Below are 18931 nucleotides of genomic sequence, written 5' to 3'. Positions count from 1 at the left end.
TCTGCTGGTTCATTTGTGTATACAGTGCAAGAGGGAACTTCAGGTCATGTTTAATTACATGTTGTAGTTAAATTTGGTTGTGATGTCTTAGTTTTTAGTAGTTTAGTAAAAAAAAAAAATTCATGGAAAACTGAAATCCAAAGTCTATTTTTATAGTGAATATAATTTTTTTTGATGTTGTTGTAATTTCCTGAGCACTACAAAATATGAGTGCTAGATCTGTTTGTTCAAGATTGAAATCCATAAATCCGCTCATCCTTTAAGAAAAAAAATATAATTTTGATAAAGGCGTGTGTTTTCAAACATAAACTAAGAATATATTTAATGAACACTTTATTTTGTGAGTTGAACAATTATGAGAAATGTATGTTCTTCAGTTAACAGTCAAAGAGGGGGCTTTTTGTATTTTATTAAATTTATTAAGCACAATACATCTCTTTATTTGATTATATAGAAAACAAATTATTTTCAGTTTAAATTTTGATAAGTGATTCTTCACTTTTTTAATTATTATTATTCAGACTTCAAAGGCCCCCCAATTATAAGCTATTTATAGTTTGTTTGTTTTTTTAATGGAAGTGATCAATTTCAAACTTTTTTTATTTACAGAAACTTGATATATTTATATACTTGATTAACCACAATCCATTCAGAAATATTGTAGAAGTTACTAGAACTGTATGCTATTTAGATACAAACTCATTATTGAGGGGGAAAGTATTAGTATTGCATTTTATTATTTACTATTTTTATTTTATTATTGTTTTAGGAATAAGACATGCATTTTATTGTACATTTGGATTTAAATGTGTATTCAGCATTTTATTTGTTATTATACTTTTGCCATTCTAATACATCAATAATGTAAAACGTTATTATAAATGTTTATGTAATATCTAAATACTTTTTAGTAATTTTCAGACCCCTTGGCTGAGAATCACTGCACAAATAAGTGAAAAAGTCAGGTTCAGGAGCTTGCCTTCATGAGATGCATAGGCCACATCAATGTTCTTGTCCAGCAGAGGGAAGTATTGATGTGTTCTCCTGAGGTAGATCTGTGACAGAAATAGAAGAGACCGCTTTAAAAAGCTTTTGCTCAAAACAAGCTTTAGAAATATCAAAAATAATTAATTTGCTGTTAAGAAAGGGGTGAAAGTATTTGCGAAAAGTGGCAAATGTGGTTTCTAAGTCTTCATCGATCCATCAATTTAAAAACTAAAAAGTTTATTCGTATTCGTCACAGAATGTGGCAGTTTTGAGATAGACAGACCACTTATTGCATCTATTTGCTCAAACACTGTAATTTCTGTAGACAGAGAAGTTGCTTCACTAGGCACAGTGAAGTTAGAAAGCTCATTCAGTATCCTCAAAGTGAGTTATGCTCTCATATCTTTGAATGTGATCGCATTTGTGAGCAGAACTGAGCATCTGTTCAGTGCACAGACGAGTAAAACCACATTCACTGCTGTAGGCTCACAGAGGTCAGACAATACGAACCAACACCCATAATCCACTGAGATCAGGAGAGGGTTTGTATGACAGTCCTGTTCTCTCACAGTTCATTCAATGAATACACAAATGCTGAGTCAGTTAGACAAAAGAAAAGTGAAGCTTCTGGTAATACACAGCAAGATAATACATTAAAAAAACTAAACGTCTTCAAAGGAATGTAGATGAAAAGGTATCAAACAGTGTTAACGTCAGAGTTATTAATAGTCAACTAAAACTAAAAGCATAAAGACATTTTCCTGTTTTTTAAAACCTAAACATTATTTCAGCTAGTTGCTAAGGCAAAATGTATTCTAAAATGACTCAAAATAAACTAAAACTAATAAATAAATACTATAGAGACACGTAACATGTAAAAAAAATACAAATTACAAAAACAGAATTGCTTTAACTTGAATGAAGATTTGAGAAAATGAAAAAAGAAATATTAAAATAAGTTCAAATAAAAAAAATATGAACAGATAATTTAACAGTATTTCAGTGAGGTTCAGAAAAGTCATACAGCAAAGGTTTGTTCTTCGTGGTCATGAATTCCAATGGACAAACACAATAATCAATCCAAAGTGTCATTAAGAAAGTGATTGGCAGCGTGACATCATATTGATTAGGACTTCATATCTCCCGTACCTGGGTCATTGACCTCAAACTAGAGTATTTGGTAACAGAAGCACATTTTTTCCAGTGGGAGAATCAGCATAACTGGCAGAGAGCAGTGATTTTATGGTTGCTATAAAATATTTTATTTATTATTGATCTTACTGACACGGGGCCATTTTATTGTATTGCATTGTTTACCAAAAAGGCAACTGAATCTTATCTTATAAAAGGCAGAAACTCTAAAATGGCCTGAATGATATTGTTGACACCAAATTGGTGTTTGTGCAGGATAATAGCTGAATACAAAACGCTGGACTGTTCTGATGCGTGGAGAACTAACTCCACAGAAAAAGCAATACAGAGCAGATTATAGCATCTGAATTACATGCGAGATTGAACACTTTGTAAAAAGAATAACACTTAATAATAATAACACATTTGGATACCAAAAATATTTTAATTAATGGACCAAATTTACTTTATTTACACAGATCTATGCATTATTTTACATTAAGCTTCTCTTTGTTTTATATAATTATTGAGAAAATCTATCAGTTGTTTAGTTTTTATTTAATCATTTATTGCAAAGAAGAAACAGCACTAAAAAAATAACTGTCATATTAACTGTAAAATTATGTAAAAACGTGCCGAAAAAAAAAAAATGTTAAGAGTAAGTTCCCGTTATGTATACAGGGAAAAACTGTAAAAGATCTAACAAGACATTTCATGTAATTTTACAGTAAAATGCTGTTAATTTGAGTTTTTAGAAGAAAGAACAAATCAATGTATAATTTACAGTCAAAAACTGTAAACTGATATTCCCAGAATTCCCTGCATGACACTCCACGTTTGAAAGTGTTTTGTTTAAATAATCAAGTTTTTTAATAGTTTTTGTTATCAATTATGTACTTTTGGGCTTTATGTTACATCTTCTGTTATTTAATGAAAGTTTATTGCATTTTTTTAAGTATCATGTTTGTTACCATGATAGTGTTTCGTGTTTGCATGAATGACTCTGTGCACCTTCTATATATTAATATATACTTCTGCTTGTGGCGAAGCTTCTAGTGATGAGCTGAGCTTTTATTCTTCATGTGGCTTTCTCTTTTACCACCTTCATTATTATGGTGGTTGTCTGTATGTTAAAGGTTGAAAACAGATTTTAATAGTGTGTGTTGTTGAATTTACTGGTTTACAGTTCACATTTTCTTGTTTGTAAATTACAGCTTTATACTGTAATTAACTTTTTTTTTTTTTTTTTTACCATAAATGTGTTTACAGTTTTTCTGTATTTTGTATAAAATTATTCTGGCAACCACAGCTGCCAAAATTATTTTGTAAAAACTACACTTTTTTTGTTTTGTTTGTTACAGTGTAGGGGAGAACCGGGGCGAAAGTAACACGGGACAAAAGTAACAAAGCGATTTTCTCCGAGCCTCTTTCTGCATTTGCATTCCCAGCTATGACAGCATGTTCAGCATGCAATCCTTGACGGAGCTGAGAAATATCATGTGATTTCCTCATCGTTTCTGGAAGTTTTAATTTTTATATAAAATTAAATCGAGTTTAAATGCCAGGAGTTCCTGTCGGGACGAAAGTAACAGTTGTTACTTTTGTCCCGCTACAGTCACAAAAAGTATTTATTTTGTTCCAGTGCAAGCTATATTGTGAATTTCTGTGTCTTGCATCATTTCTTACAAATGTTTATGTCATATTATACCAAAAGAATATGTCTGAGTGAGGGTCAGAAAGACAGACAGAGGTCTGGTTTTATCCAGATGTGTTTGAGAGGGTGTTTCTGGAGATAGAGGAACATCACTCTCTGGGCAGCTGCCACGTCACATTTATATTTAGGTTTTAGCCGTATTTTAGCCTTTACACCTCCACCTGTGAATTTGCAGTGTTTCCAGATGTTTTAATGCACATTTTCAATTCATGCATAAAAACAGCTGGATGGAAACATGAATAGTTTTTTTATTATGCTAATGTGATTACATTTTTATATTGTGCATTCTGTAGAATTGTTTTATTATTATATAAAAATACATTGAAATTTACAATAAAAAAATACAATCAGGTTTTAAGACATCTGATGAAACTTAATAATTTTTTTGCAAAGATAAAGGACAAAATATGTTTGCAGTTATTTATTAACAAGGTCACAATCAGGTATACTTAAGAAAAATAAGACCAACAGAAAAAAATCTAGCTTATATTGTTGTGTTACTTTTGACCCACCTGTGTGTTACTCGTCCCAACCAATGGGGTCGAAAGTAACAATGTGCAACTTATGTTCAAAGTGAAATTATACTGAACTCTTTATACATTTCTACAAAATACCACCTGGTATTGTTAGACCACACTTCTGAGTTACTGGCCACAGCAGAAATATATCTCTGTATACAACATCATCTTTTAAAATTAAGTTTTTCTGAAAAATGGTACTTTCGCCCCTGCTGTCCCCTACATTTGAAAATTAGAGGGGAACATTTCACGGGGGGGAAATTTGCTAAAAAAGTGGTAAAGAAACCATCAGAAAAAAAGAAAAGATTAGAAATTTCAGAGATTAATTTTAGGCAAAGTGTTCTTGTGGATGAAACATTTGTAATGCAAAATAAATATAAGGTGTTTTTTTTTTAAACATTATATAAACCAATAAAAAAGTTACAAAACTACAAAACAACAATAAAAAAATTGCAATGACAAAACAGCTAAATTACTAGACATGGGTCTAAAATGAAACAAAAAACATTACATTTAAAAGAGAAAGATTAAACAGTTTACCAATGTCAACTGTTTTTAAATATTTTTTGTTGCGTTAGATGTTAGAGTTGAGTTAGAAATAGTTCCAAAGTAATGCTGTATTTCACAATATAAAACAGTGGTTCCTGACATTTACATTTACATTTATGTATATAAAATGTTGTTAACAATATATGGAAATTAAATACAATTTGTTTTTCTGTAAATGCTTTTTTTAAATTAACATATCCAAACAAATTTTCCCAAATTAAATAAAAACCTTTATATATATATATATATATATATATATATATATATATATATATATATATATATATATATATATATATATATATATATATATATTAGATGATTAATATAAATTACTGTACTGTATGAAGTTACGCAATGTGGGAGGGCGGTGCGTCACAGATCGTGAGCCAATCACAACTCAGAGCGTTGCAACATATTTGCATATTTTAAGCGCTTAAATCACCCTCCAGTTTGGGGTGTTGCCATCTCATTCATCTAGAAACCTCCATCGTCACAAGAAGCACTGGCTTATTTCCTTTAACGCATCTACCTAACTTCATAAACATGTCTTACTGTAAAGTTCTCCCCGCTGTGGCCAGAGTGAGGCCGGCTCGTGTGTTTGGCGCGAGGCTTCGCTCCTCAGCAGCAGCATCCACGCAGCACAAAGAGCAGAAGAGCGAAGACACGCCGCTGGCTCCGTCCTGCACGGTGCTGGAGAAACCCTGCGAGGTGGACCTCATCCGTCGCAAAGCGCACACGGAGCGCCTGAGGATCTCCATCGACTTCGACAACACACAAGAAGCCTACAAGAGCAAAGACACGCTGGAGCTCCTCAGAAGTCTGCTGGTCTTCAAACTCTGCACCTTTGACTTCCTGGTTGACAAAAATAAAGAGGCGAGTTACTTTAGATTTTTTTGAAAAAAAAGTAGCGAACTCTGTTACATTAGTTGGAGTGAATGTTACTTTTCATGTATTTATTTTCTTAAATGTAACCCTTTTTGTGGTGTTATTTGAATACGCGTATTAAAATAATTTGCTTACTTTTATTCATTCAGTTTTTAATATTATTTTTTTTATTATTATTAATTTTATATTTTACAAATAAATATTATATATCTGTCCGTCTGTCAATTATTCATCTATTCTTGTAATGTATATGTCAATATATATGATAATCACATACATTATATGTTTAGCCAGAATGGAGATGTATACATTTTTCTTATCATATATATATATATATATATATATATATATATATATTATAATAATGAATTTAAACTAAAAAATAAATAAAAATAAAAAGTATGTAGAAATCTTAAAAAAAAAAAAAAAAAATTATATATATATTAGTTAACCAATTATAAAATATATATCTTATTATTTAAGATTTATTTTAAATAAAAATCTTCACAATTATGTTGTACAGTTATATTAAACACATCTGTTTGGTTTCAGAAACTAGGCAATTAGTTTGTAGCATTGTTTAATTTACATCATATTCCTCATTTTTCCTTCCACAGTTGACGGACCTCAGTAGGAAGGTTTTTGGTCAGCAGCTCTTCGAGAAACTGATGAAAATGACCTTCTACGGCCAGTTTGTGGCAGGCGAGGACCAGAACGCCATCAAACCTCTGATCGAGAAGAACCAGGCGTTTGGTGTGGGTTCGGTGCTGGACTACAGCGTGGAGGAGGACCTGACTCAAGAAGAGGCTGAGAAGAAGGAGATGGAGTGAGTATGAACCCGAGACCTAGTTGTCCTTTCCTCCGTCCTACACAGAGAGCAAAAGATGCATGACATTGAATTCCAGCCAGAGTTTTGACTCGTCAGTGCCCCTGAATCCTGCTCACACTCTTGGCTGTGCAAATGGAAACAGTATCCCATTACCTTCTTCCTCATTGGTTAGTTTCAGGCAAGGCCCACCACCTGATTGGCTAAAAAAAGGAGGTGTTTTTCCTCCTTCCTCACGATCACATGAGGCTGAGCTAGGAAACACAGGCCAGCGTGTTGAGTAACTCCGAGCCTGTCACCAGCAGTTGACATTTGAAGGTGTGGCGCAGATAGCCAGAAATATAAAACAACACTGTTTAATGAGGTTCATTCTTTATTTAGGAATACTTTTTGAGCTGCTAGTTCAGTGCATTTCTTTTAGGATTTCTTTAGGTTATAAAAGCACAAAAGGGAAGCTTGTTTCATCCCACTCCCCGTGGGAATGTGCTTTCATTTTGTTCAAGGAAAAAATGCCAGTTTGCCGAGTAACAACACACACACGCATGCACGCACACACACATGCTGCAGTTATGTAAGATGTTTTGGGCAAGATTTGACCTAGTATTCGGTTAGAATATTCTCTCAGGGAATTACATATTGTATAACATATTCAAAAACAAGACAAATATTATTCTCCGTAATAAATAATTAGACTGCTGAGAATATTTTACACCCTGTGGTTTCCGAAACGGACATAATAAAAACTGTTACAACAAGCAAATGTCTTCAGTGCAATAAAAGTTGATTGCTTTAGGCGAGTCATTTTCATCTTTCATAAACCGTGCATCATTATTACATGTACTACATGTACTTCTATAACTTTTAATTGAGGTTAGATGTTTTAAAGCAAACCTCTGTAAGTATTCTGCATGTGCTTCCTGAATGAATGATTTATTTATTTTTAAATCGAGTGACTCATTGAAATGGTATCTGGTATGACATTCATGTGACTCATCTTATTCATTGTGGTTTATTGAGGTATATATATATATTTCCACTTTGATGAGATGTCTGTACCCTGTAAAGCCTGACCTATGCAAACGTAGTCAGGAAAATTATTGAATCTTTAGAAAAAAATATTTGCATCTTACACACATATATATATATATATATATATATATATATAAATAAAAAAAAGTTACTCTGGTAAAGTTGCTTCACTCCAGTGAGTGTTCATCTGGAAATATTACTAATACCTTTACCTTATAAAAATCATGAAAGAATTTGTCTCTATATTAAAAATATCTAAATTTTTGCAAGCAGTATTTGCAGCATTGAAAGGGTTCACAGTAGTTCACGAGCACGTGTTGCAGTATGAATGTCTTGTTTGCACAGAAGGTCGGGTCAAATACTTGACATACTTACCATTTACATGCTTTCGCATTAGAGTCTACCTGCGTTCAGTTTTTTTGCATTGGATTGTTTTTAATTTCCCTCGCAGCCAGAATGGAAACAAGAAGATTCTAAAAAAGAATTTTCATCCTTCTCTAAATTTCTAAACTGCTCTGAAATTGATTTTATATTGATTCAGTCTGTTGACTGAGACCCGTGTTGCAAAGTGAGTGACGCATGGCTCTGAAAGTGTTTGTGAATCAGACGGGTTCCCAGCGAGTCCAGAACATGTGTGTCTCTGGCAGAGTGTTCAGTGTGTGTTGCATCATTTAATGACCCCCAGTGAATTTATCGCCTCTTTTAAGCAGGGCTGAGAGGAGCTCAGGTGTAAAATGTCATGGTTTAAAGGTGATATGTTTACAGAAACTTGAACTGGCATCAATAAAGCACAACTTTCCACTTTATCATGTTCTTTTCATCTTGTTTTTCAGCTCCTGTGTTTCTGAGGCTGAGAAAGAGAGTCATGGTAAGTAGAATAAATGACACTAAATTAAAAATATCTGAACTACATTTAAACATTTGAAAACTAGACGATCAATTGCTGCTTTGAATAAATCTGGCCTATGTGATCATAATAAATGTACAATTAATTCCTGAGTCAGTTCAGTGCATTACACAGTGTTACGAAGTGAAAAAATGTCTAATTCATCATAAGATTTTATTTAGTTTTTAATTTTATTTAATTCTTATTTTATTTAAATAAAATTAAATTTATTTATTATTCTGTTTGGACAAGTTTAGCTTTTTGTTTTCATTTTCATTTGTGCTGTTTTTGTATTTTGCTTTATTTTCATCACCTTGTTTTTTTATTTTTTTATTTTGTGTTTTTATTTTATTTTTTGTTTTTGTTGGACTTGGCTATTGTTTTAATTTGTTTCTCTGTTGTTGTTCTTTGTAGTTTTTTTGTCTCTTTTTTTTTTTTTTACTTAAAAATTGTTGTACTGTTTTTCCATTTTCCCTTGTTTATATATGCTTTTATATAATTGTATTAAACTTTCAGTGTTTAGATTAATAGGTTTCATTTTTTATAAATCTGATAATGTCCCTAGTATTTTTTTAAAGCAATAAGTAAACATTTGTTTTGTTTGATTTTCAGTGGACACCAATGCACGCTTGCTTCAGGACAATGAGTGTACATAGTACATTATGTTTTATTTGTCGATATTTCATCTGGCTGGGTTTTTTGTAACATTAGCAGTGTCTCCTCGGGGGTTCATGAAGCGTGTTGACTCAGTCATTGAGGCTGAAATAGCCTGCTGTGTGTGTGTTAGGGGCTCTAGCTGTTTGACTCGCTCAGACTGGTTAAGGCTGGTTTAACCATGGGTTCTCCTGGTGAAGGGGCTGAAATTAACTTTGCAAGCTCATGTTTCTGGAGTCTATGAGGTGTTCTGTCTCTCAGACCTTTCCTCTATAAGGCATTATGGAAAGTGATGCAGTACAAGGTTTTGGCCACAGCCATCATGTGGCAAAAAGCTGTTCAGTATTAATAACCATTCTTAAGTTCTAGATGTGCATGATCACTCACACTCACTCATATTTCTATTAAAGGCAACATTAAATCAAAATTCACCAAAAAAAATTCAAAATTTTTAAACCTTGTGCTCTGCTGAAAATCTTTCAAATTTGGTGTTCCCAGTCAAAAACAACCAGCCTTTTAAAATTGCTTATAAATTGCAGTTGTGCTATATTATTACAAAATCTTCATTTCAATATTTTTATCAGCTTGTTTTTGTTCAGTTAGCACATGTTTTGTTTTTGTGTTTGAAAGTTATTCACCGTCGGCCTCGTTGCTCTGAGCTTATCTCAGTTTTTGAATAAAAATAAAAAGCATTATTTGGCAACCTTCGCTCGAGTTTAATAAGCTCAGATCTGTACTAATTGAAGGAAAACAAGTTGATAAAAAGATTAAATCCTATATTGTAATATAGCATGATTAATTAATAAAAACAATTTTTGAAGGGGGGACATTTTTGACTGAGAACATCAAGAAAAAGCCCTGAAATGTACAAAGATTTTAACTTATCATATTTTTTAAAAACAAAAAGGTGTACATAAATAAGATCAAATAAAAAAAATGACCGGAACACAACTCAAGTTATGCACAAAAATACATTGATTATGGAACCAAAAATCCAAGTTGTTACATCATAATTACACTTTGAACTCAAATTCTATAATTTCTATAGACTTTAAGGTTCTGACAGCTTTTTTGCCGCATGACCTGAAAACGGTCGCAGAAATTGACTGTGATTTGTAAAATGCACATTCAGGTATGGATCATCGTGAGAAGAAGTACAAAGCTCATCGTCAGTTCGGAGATCGGCGCGGAGGAGTGATCAGCGCTCGCACGTATTTCTACGCAGACGAGGCCAAGTGTGACCATCACATGGAGACCTTCATCAACTGCATCAAAGCTTCCGGTGAGCAGAATATTATTTATAATATAATTTACTAGCAATTTCTGATTGGAACACCAAATTTGACTTTTACTGTGATTGTGTTGTAGCTGGAAGCTCTGTGGATGGGTTCTCGGCTATTAAGATGACGGCACTGGGCCGGCCGCAGTTCCTGGTAACTCCTTTACTCTCTCTCGCCCAAGTTTCTGTCGAGTACGATTGTGTCTGTGTGATTCATCTGGGTTCGATTTCTCCTAAAGCTGCAGTTCTCCGAGGTCCTGGTGAAGTGGAGGAGGTTCTTCAATCTGCTGGCGTCTCATCAGGGGAAGGAGGGCATGGCGATACTGGAGCAGAAGCTGGAGCTGGAACAGCTGCAGGTTTGTGCTTTACCCTCGAGGCTCTGTTTCTAACGCTTGTGAAGAGTAGATGATTGACAGGGTTCGGGATGTTAGTGTTTTAGTGTGGTCAATATTTAATTGGCTTTCATTCACAAAACATTGCAATGCATTTCAATTCTGTAATTACATTTCAAAATGGATTTCTGTTTATCTATGTTCAGCAGGAAATGTTATGGGGCTTGGTTTAAGAAAATAATTTATCTATAAAGTAAATGTGTTTTTTTGTATTTAATATGCATTTTTATTAAAAACAAATGTAAAATATTATTATATGCTAAAAAATAAAAAACTTAAAATCAGTTTGTGTTGTAGTTAATACTTACTTAATATTTTTTATATAATATTTAAAGATTTCCATTTTAAATAAATGTTATTTATAATAAATGCTGTATGAAGCTGCAATGCTGTTTTCAACATTATAATGTTTCTTAAGCAGCAAATCAGTATATAAGTATGATTTCTGAAGGATCATGTGACACTGAAGACTGGAGGAATGGCTGCTGAAAATACAGCTTTGATCACAGAAATAAATTACATTTTAAAATGTCTTTGGTTAATTTGAATTGTAATAATATTTAACAATATTACTGTATTTTTAAACCAAATAAATATAGTCTTTGGTGAATAGAAAAGGCTTATTTAAAAAAAAAAAATATATATATATATATATATATATGTATTTCTCTTATCTTTTTTTTTTTTTTACCTCTAGGACAGTTTGATCAAGCTGGGAGTTGGTGCAAAATCAGACATTGAGAACTGGTTTACTGGAGAGAAACTGGGTTCATCAGGGTAAAACTCCTCGACTGTCACTTCAGCTTACTTTCCCAGTCCCTAAAGTGTATTACACTCATTACAGATCTCTACTTCTTACACTTCAACTGACTCTGTATAATCCAAGCTAGACCTGTGTGTGTTTTTGACCATTGTTTCTGCTGTGTTCTTGCAGAACCATTGATCTGTTGGACTGGAACAGCCTCATCAATGACACAACCAAGATCTCCAACCTGCTGGTGGTGCCCAACATGGAGGTACAGTCACACACACACACACACACACATACACACACACACACTACTCAGCTCATATGAACTGTCTGTATGTCCAAAGAGCGGTCACCTGGAGCCTCTGTTGAGCAAATTCACTGATGAAGAGGAGAAACAGATGAAGAGGATGCTACAGAGAATGGACGTCCTCGCCAAGGTATTTCACCAAATCTTACCAAACATTATTAACATTCAAATTCAGTTTGAAACTTATTCTGTTATATAAATTAGGACAGAAATCAGATGTTAATATTTGAAGCCTGGAAACAGTCCATTGGCTAGTCTGCATTTGTCAGATTTTTGTAAATTATGAATTTATATGGAATTGAAAAACAATTATAATTGAATAAAAAAAGTTGAAAAGTGCAAATTAAAATTACATACAATTAGAATTTATTACATACAATTAGAATTTATTAGTTTTAAAAAAGTTGATATTTACAAGTATTAAATTATGTAATTAAAAATAATTTGTATTTAATACAATTAAAAATAAAACACGCCATGTTTATGTTTTTAAATTATTAAATTATTTTTTAAAAAAGAAAATAAAAAATACAAATAATTGTACATTTAATAGAAACATCTTAAAAATAAATTCTAATTGTGTAAAAAAAAAATTGGTTTTAGTTCTTCTGTAAAAACTGACAGGTTAATGGCCTTAGATTTGTTGGACCGTTTTCTTGTGTTTTGGCACATGAAGAGATTGCAAAAGTTGCTAAATATTTAAAATTGACAAATGTTACGCCAGAAATGGGTTGGTTTCTCCACTCTGCATGTGTTTGTGTGCATTTGATGTTTGCTATTACTCTCTCAGAGTGACTTGACCCAGATCAGCCATTAACCAAATAATGTCCTCACTACATTTCACCGTTTGACGCAAGAGCGTCTCATTTTCCATCTCGTTTGTGTTTGCACATCTGCACTTAACCAAGGAGACGTTGCTAGATAAACTCTTGTTAGAAGCAGTTCTGGTGGAAAAGTATTGCTCAGTACTTTTGAAGATTGACTGCAGTTTAAGCATTGAATAACACAGGAATGCAATCAGGTGGACGATAAAACAAAGACACAATGAAATAGCACAGTCAGTTACTTCTCATTGCTCAGGAGGTTTTTAAAAAGCCTGTTCTCAGCGTCACAAGACTGACTTCTTATCTTCTGTGAGATAAACACACAACACCCTGATGGTTTTAAAAATACAATGTCAAATGCAAGGAAGCTACACTTAACTAAATACAAACTAGTTCTGGTCTTTATCTCCATAAAGACAGAAGACAGCAGATAAATTGTACATTTGAAGGTCTGAATGAACGTGTTTTTATCTGCAAATGCTGAGGTCATTTATCTAAAGCACTTCAGCTTGTGAATTCATGAAACTATGAAACATTACACAGAAGAGACTTGTAAAGATCATAATGCTTTTTAGTGGCCAATAATATCTACATGAAAATCTGTTTTAATTATTGAATTTGTATAATTAAAATAGTTAATGATTTTAATTTAATAAAATGTAAAATAATTTGTAAACGCATAAATGTAATGACAAAATATATTCATTATAATCATTTTAGTATTGATTAAATCACTGGTTATGATGAACAATAATATAATTTTTAACTTATTAATAAACTTTATTGAATTATATTTATATGTTTTAATATATTTTTAAATCATTAATAATAAATAAATAAAAATGTATTTATACAGAATATATATTTTAAAAAATACAAATAAGTCAAATATGCCAGAACTATACCATAAATATATTTTATTTGTTTATATTTCACTTATTTTGTTTAAGTTCATTAATGTGTGTGTGTGTGTGTGTGTGTGTGTGTGTGTATGTATATAATATATGTGTGTGTGTGTGTGTGTGTATGTATATAATATGTGTGTGTGTGTGTGTGTGTGTGTGTGTGTGTGTGTGTGTGTGTGTGTATGTATATAATATATGTGTGTATATGTATGTATTTAAATTATATATTTTTTTTAAATGTCATAAAGTTAAATTTCTACATAAAATAAATAAGTGTAATACCTTTAAAAATATACAAATAAATGGAATTGTGTGTGTGTGTGTGTGAGAGATGGATTTTTCTGTTGCTGGATTCTTCACCTGTTTTCAGTTTGAGAACTGAAGAGTATTAATTAGATTAGTTGTTCTCTTGGAGTGTGTTGTTGAGCGTGCCAGCAGTAATGGTGTCCTGCAGGCGCTCTGCTTATGTAACCATGTTATTACAGCTGAAAGGCGTCGTCTAAGCTGATGTGTGTTTGTTCCAGCACGCTGTGGAGAACGGCGTGAGGCTGATGGTGGACGCAGAACAGACGTATTTCCAGCCGGCCATCAGCAGACTCACGCTGGAGATGCAGAGGATCTTCAACAGAGAAAAACCCAACATCTTCAACACCTACCAATGCTACCTGAGAGTGAGCGCTGAAACACACACACACACGCGCGTCCACACCCTCAAAACCTGCGGCTTCACATCACTTCCACACCCAGATTTCTCTTTTATCCTGCCAAAAAAAAAAACTATTTACTAAAGGATCAGTTAATCCAAAAATAATATTCTGTCATTATTATTTACTTCTCTCCAAGTTATGTCAGGCCTGTAAGATTTCCTTTCTTCTGTGCAACACAAAATGATGTTCAGGCTGCCCCAAAAATGACATAAGCATCAAAAGTTGTCGTCCGTCTGACTTTTGTGTGAGCTTCTTTCGATACTTAAAACTGATTTATACATATGTTTTTACAGTTATTATATATATAATTAAAATAATTGGAATAATTAAAAACAAAAAAATAACAATGATTATATAAGAATATGTGATCTATATTAATGTAATATTTTAACATTAGTAACATTTTTTATTTAATATCATATCATATATGTATATGTATATGGGAAAAAATATACAATAAATGTAATTATTTATTTGTAAGTTTTACAGTTCAGCTCAACAAAATGTTCACGCTGTTTCAAAAATGACATCCCAGTTGAATTTTCAGTTCTTAAAATTAAAATGAGGAACGGATGCAAATTAAAATGTAATCATTTTGAAGATTCATTGAATCTTACATTTTTGAATCTCAAAAGTCCAGCAGTCACTGAATGAATCATGATGACAGTGCTGTAATGGCACTATATGGCTTTCATAAGACCTTCTGTTCATCTCTCTAATGGTTTTATGGCACTAGTCCCATGGGGTTTTATTTGTTTAGTGTGTGTGTGTGTGAGTCTCATGACAAGTGTTGACCGTGTTTGCAGGAGGCGTATGATAACGTGTCGGTGGATGTGGAGCTGTCGCGGCGGGAGGGCTGGTACTTCGGTGCCAAGCTGGTCAGAGGAGCGTACATGTATCAGGAGAGATCTCGCGCGGCAGAGATCGGTTATGAAGATCCCATCAACCCTGACTATGAGGCCACCAACAGGATGTACCACAAGTACGTGCCGTGCAATTAAAACACATCCTACAAATGGAAGAAAACGTTGATCAGCATGAGATCCACCAACCGCACAGTTTTATTTACAGTCAGCATTTTCATAATTTGACAACTGTGCATTCATTGATGTTAATTCTTACTGATGTTTTTGAAATATTGTTTAAATATTTTTGTATTTAACCTATTATATGATAAAATAACATTAAAAAAAATATATATACATTATCTGATTAATATTGTAATATAATTTCATATAGCCCATTATCTGATAAAAAAAAATAATTCCATATAACCCATTTTGCAATTACAAGCAAATATTTAAATAAATAAAAAATTGTTGAAGATACATTTAATTCATTAAATTTTATTCCACTTAACCCATTTTCTGAAAAAAGCAAACATTTAGTTATATTAATTATTTCAATGTTTTTATTCAATTCCACATTATCTATTATCATATGAAAGGCGAAATTTTAAAAATATATTTATAACTTAAATATAGATTTTATATTTTTTACGTTATTCCACAACCCATTATTGGTACAAATATGATTTTTTTAAATAAAATAATACAATTATTTCATTATTTTATTTTATTCATCATAGCCAATTATACAATGAAAGGCAACAATTATGAATTGTTTGTTGTTTAGTTTTTTTATTTAATTACATTTTATTCTGAATAATAAATTTTCTAAAGAAAAATAAATATTTGAGAATATTATTGGTGTTTTTTTTTTTACATTAGTTTAGCATAACCCATTATCCAGTGACAAGTAATCATTTAAAAATATATAAATTTAACTGTTAATTAATTACAATTTTATTGCACTTTTTTCAATAACCCATTATACAAGAAAACGTTACTGTTATATAAAAAAAAATATATATTTTTACTGCTATCAAACGATTAATCGCTTCCAAAATAAAGATCAAACATTTTTTAATTTTTTTTATTTCCCATAACCCATTATACAATGGAAACCTAATTTTAAATTAATTGTTTACATATATACATTTTATTTGTTCTGTTTGACTGTGCCGAGCTTGTTTTGCCCGTCAGTGTCACATTACTGACATGCGTCACAATAACACTGTAAATATTTGCATGCACACTATGAGGGGAATGTTTCAGTCTTTGATGGATTCCTGGACGCTTTCATTAACCCTGATCTCTGTCTGTAAGGTGTCTGGAGTACATTCTGGAGGAGATCAACCACAACAGGATGGCAAACGTCATGGTGGCGTCTCACAACGAGGACACGGTCAAATTCACGCTGGAAAAGTGAGTCCCGAGCCAAAAAGAGACATTCAGCCCGATCAGAGATTGATTATCGCTAACGTGTGTTTTTCTGCACAGAATGAACGAGATGAGTCTCTCTCCCACCGAGAATAAGGTTTACTTTGGACAGCTGCTGGGGATGTGTGATCAGATCAGCTTCCCGTTGGGTGAGTGGAGAGCAGAGCAGCGTGGGAAGGAGCAGATGTCTTGATTCATGACATGCTTGTGTTTTTGTGAGCAGGTCAGGCGGGATTCCCGGTGTACAAGTATGTGCCGTACGGCCCGGTGAACGAGGTCATCCCGTACCTGTCTCGCCGAGCGCAGGAGAACCGCGGCTTCATGAAGGGATCGCAGCGAGAGCGCAGCCTGCTGTGGAAGGAGCTCAAGCGCAGACTCTTCAGTGGACAACTGCTCTACAAACCTGTCTACTAAACTACAGCATCAACATCAGCTGACCTCCATCTCTACCGCAGAGCAGTACCATGTTAGTGAGGGAAAATCAGCACAGGATGGACTTTTTATAGGTTTTATAGATTGCCCTCAGTGGCTGTAAATTAAAGACCGTATGAAATTGCATTTGCAATGCCTTTAACTTCTGCAATGTGACGTGAAACAGAAAGTGAAACAATGGAACTTTATCTGATGAAAAGCAAACCTTTAGAAATGCGTTGTTTTTGTAGATAGATAGTTGTTGTTTTTTTCAATGAAAAACAGACATTTCAAAATATTTTTTCTTATTTTATTGATCCCTCACATCCCATTTTTCAGTTTAATATATTTTATTTTATACAACACAACTCATAATCTAATGAAACGCACAAATTGAAATTATTATTATTTTTAAATTCCACAAAACCCATTATCTGGTTAAAAAAATTATTGTTATTTTTTTATTATTGTATTTTTCCCATCCTACCCATTATCTGATTTAATATAAATGATTTTATACCGCATAACCCATTATCCAATGAAAAGCAAACAATTTGTAAAATATATCATTTGTATTTATTTTCTTATTATTAATCCCACATTATCCAATGAAAGGCAAAAAGATAGAAAAACATTGTTTAAATATATTTGTATTTTATATCGATAACATAATTTATTATGTGATGAATAGCCTTTTTTTAACGTTTATTTTATTTTTGTATTTCATTCCACTACAAACCGTCTGATGAAAAGCAAACATTTGAAAATATATATTGAATGTTTTATTTTATTAAACCGAAAGTGAAATGAACTTCAGTAGGAAATATTACAGGACAGGGGCCAGTTGCGTAAACATATTAAGACTAGTCTGACAGACTAGCAGTTAGCCAAGTGTAATGAGTCGTACTTTTTGTATTCAATGTATGTTACTACATTAAAAACATATGACCAGTCTTTATGCAAACAGCCCCAGGACATTAATTGAGTGAGACATGTACTTTAGTTGCATGAACAGAACTGATAAGTGATGTCAGACATGGACGAGTTATTAAGACTGTAAATGGACTGATTTCATGTTGTCTTTAAATCCGCTGTGAATCATTCCCCTGTCTTGATATCACTGCTTCTGTTTGGAACAGCACACTATCAGACCACTCGTATTATGTACCACTGAACCAGTATCAGCTAAAACATCTGTATTCATTTCAAAGATCCCACGCAGCACAGTAAGATCATGTAACAGTAATGTAACACAGTACTTTTTAAAACTCATTGCATACCGTTTTAGGTCTGACCTGATTATTTCTGACATACATGGACAATGCACAGTTTTTTTAATTATTTTTTATGTTTTGTAGTTTTTTGATCATGCAATTTTAAATGTCTATTATCAGATGAGTTTTAGCACTGGCTGTTCTGTTGACCTTTTTGTTTGTTTTTCTTGCTGCTTTTAAATGTACTTTGCATTTGGAAATGAGTTTGGATGAAGTGTGCATGTGAACCTTTCAGCTCTTTGAAATATCTACTGCTCTTTTTTTTTTTTATGTAAATAATGAAATGTGATAAATATATACGATATAACAACAACAGCTCTCAGTTCTCACGCCCAGGTGATTTAAGACACTTTTGCACTGTTTCTAACTGAATGAAATGAAAATGTATGGCTGTACGTAAACACATCAAATGTAACAATTATTACAAATATTGACTTATTTGTTGGAGTTTGTCATTTTGATGTATAGTTATGTCATCAACTGTCAAAAATGTTATTTTACAAATGCATGCATAATGAGTAACCAGGTCTCCCATGCATGGAGAGAAAATAGTTTTCTATTAAAAACTAGTCATTTAAAAATATTCTTGTGTCAAATGAGTTAGTTTTGGTGTGATG

At 32.7% G+C, this 18931-nt stretch overlaps 1 protein-coding gene across 1 annotated transcript; it reads left to right on the top strand.

The window, feature by feature from the left end:
* Positions 1 to 5351: 5351 nt before the first annotated feature.
* On the top strand, positions 5352 to 18897 carry prodha (proline dehydrogenase (oxidase) 1a). Its single transcript, XM_052588267.1, has 14 exons — positions 5352 to 5775; positions 6405 to 6613; positions 8476 to 8510; positions 10315 to 10464; positions 10551 to 10615; positions 10701 to 10817; positions 11551 to 11630; positions 11788 to 11869; positions 11949 to 12041; positions 14165 to 14311; positions 15154 to 15329; positions 16516 to 16614; positions 16690 to 16778; positions 16853 to 18897. Exons 1-14 carry the CDS (start codon positions 5446 to 5448, stop codon positions 17041 to 17043), a joined length of 1863 nt encoding a protein of 620 aa, XP_052444227.1. The 5' UTR covers positions 5352 to 5445; the 3' UTR covers positions 17044 to 18897.
* The last annotated feature ends 34 nt before the right edge of the window (positions 18898 to 18931 follow it).

Source organism: Carassius gibelio, chromosome B21 (genome assembly GCF_023724105.1).
Source record: "Carassius gibelio isolate Cgi1373 ecotype wild population from Czech Republic chromosome B21, carGib1.2-hapl.c, whole genome shotgun sequence".
In the NCBI taxonomy this organism is placed as follows: domain Eukaryota; kingdom Metazoa; phylum Chordata; class Actinopteri; order Cypriniformes; family Cyprinidae; genus Carassius; species Carassius gibelio.
The sequence above is the reverse complement of the archived record's forward strand: the minus strand, read 5'-3'. Positions and strand labels throughout refer to the sequence as shown.

Coding starts and splice junctions, on each gene's coding strand:
- prodha (XM_052588267.1), top strand. CDS start 5,446: ATGTCTTACTGTAAAGTTCTCCCCGCTGTGGCCAGAGTGAGGCCGGCT. Junction 6,614..8,475: donor GCTGAGAAGAAGGAGATGGA/GTGAGTATGAAC, acceptor CTTGTTTTTCAG/CTCCTGTGTTTCTGAGGCTG. Junction 15,330..16,515: donor ACCAACAGGATGTACCACAA/GTACGTGCCGTG, acceptor TCTGTCTGTAAG/GTGTCTGGAGTACATTCTGG.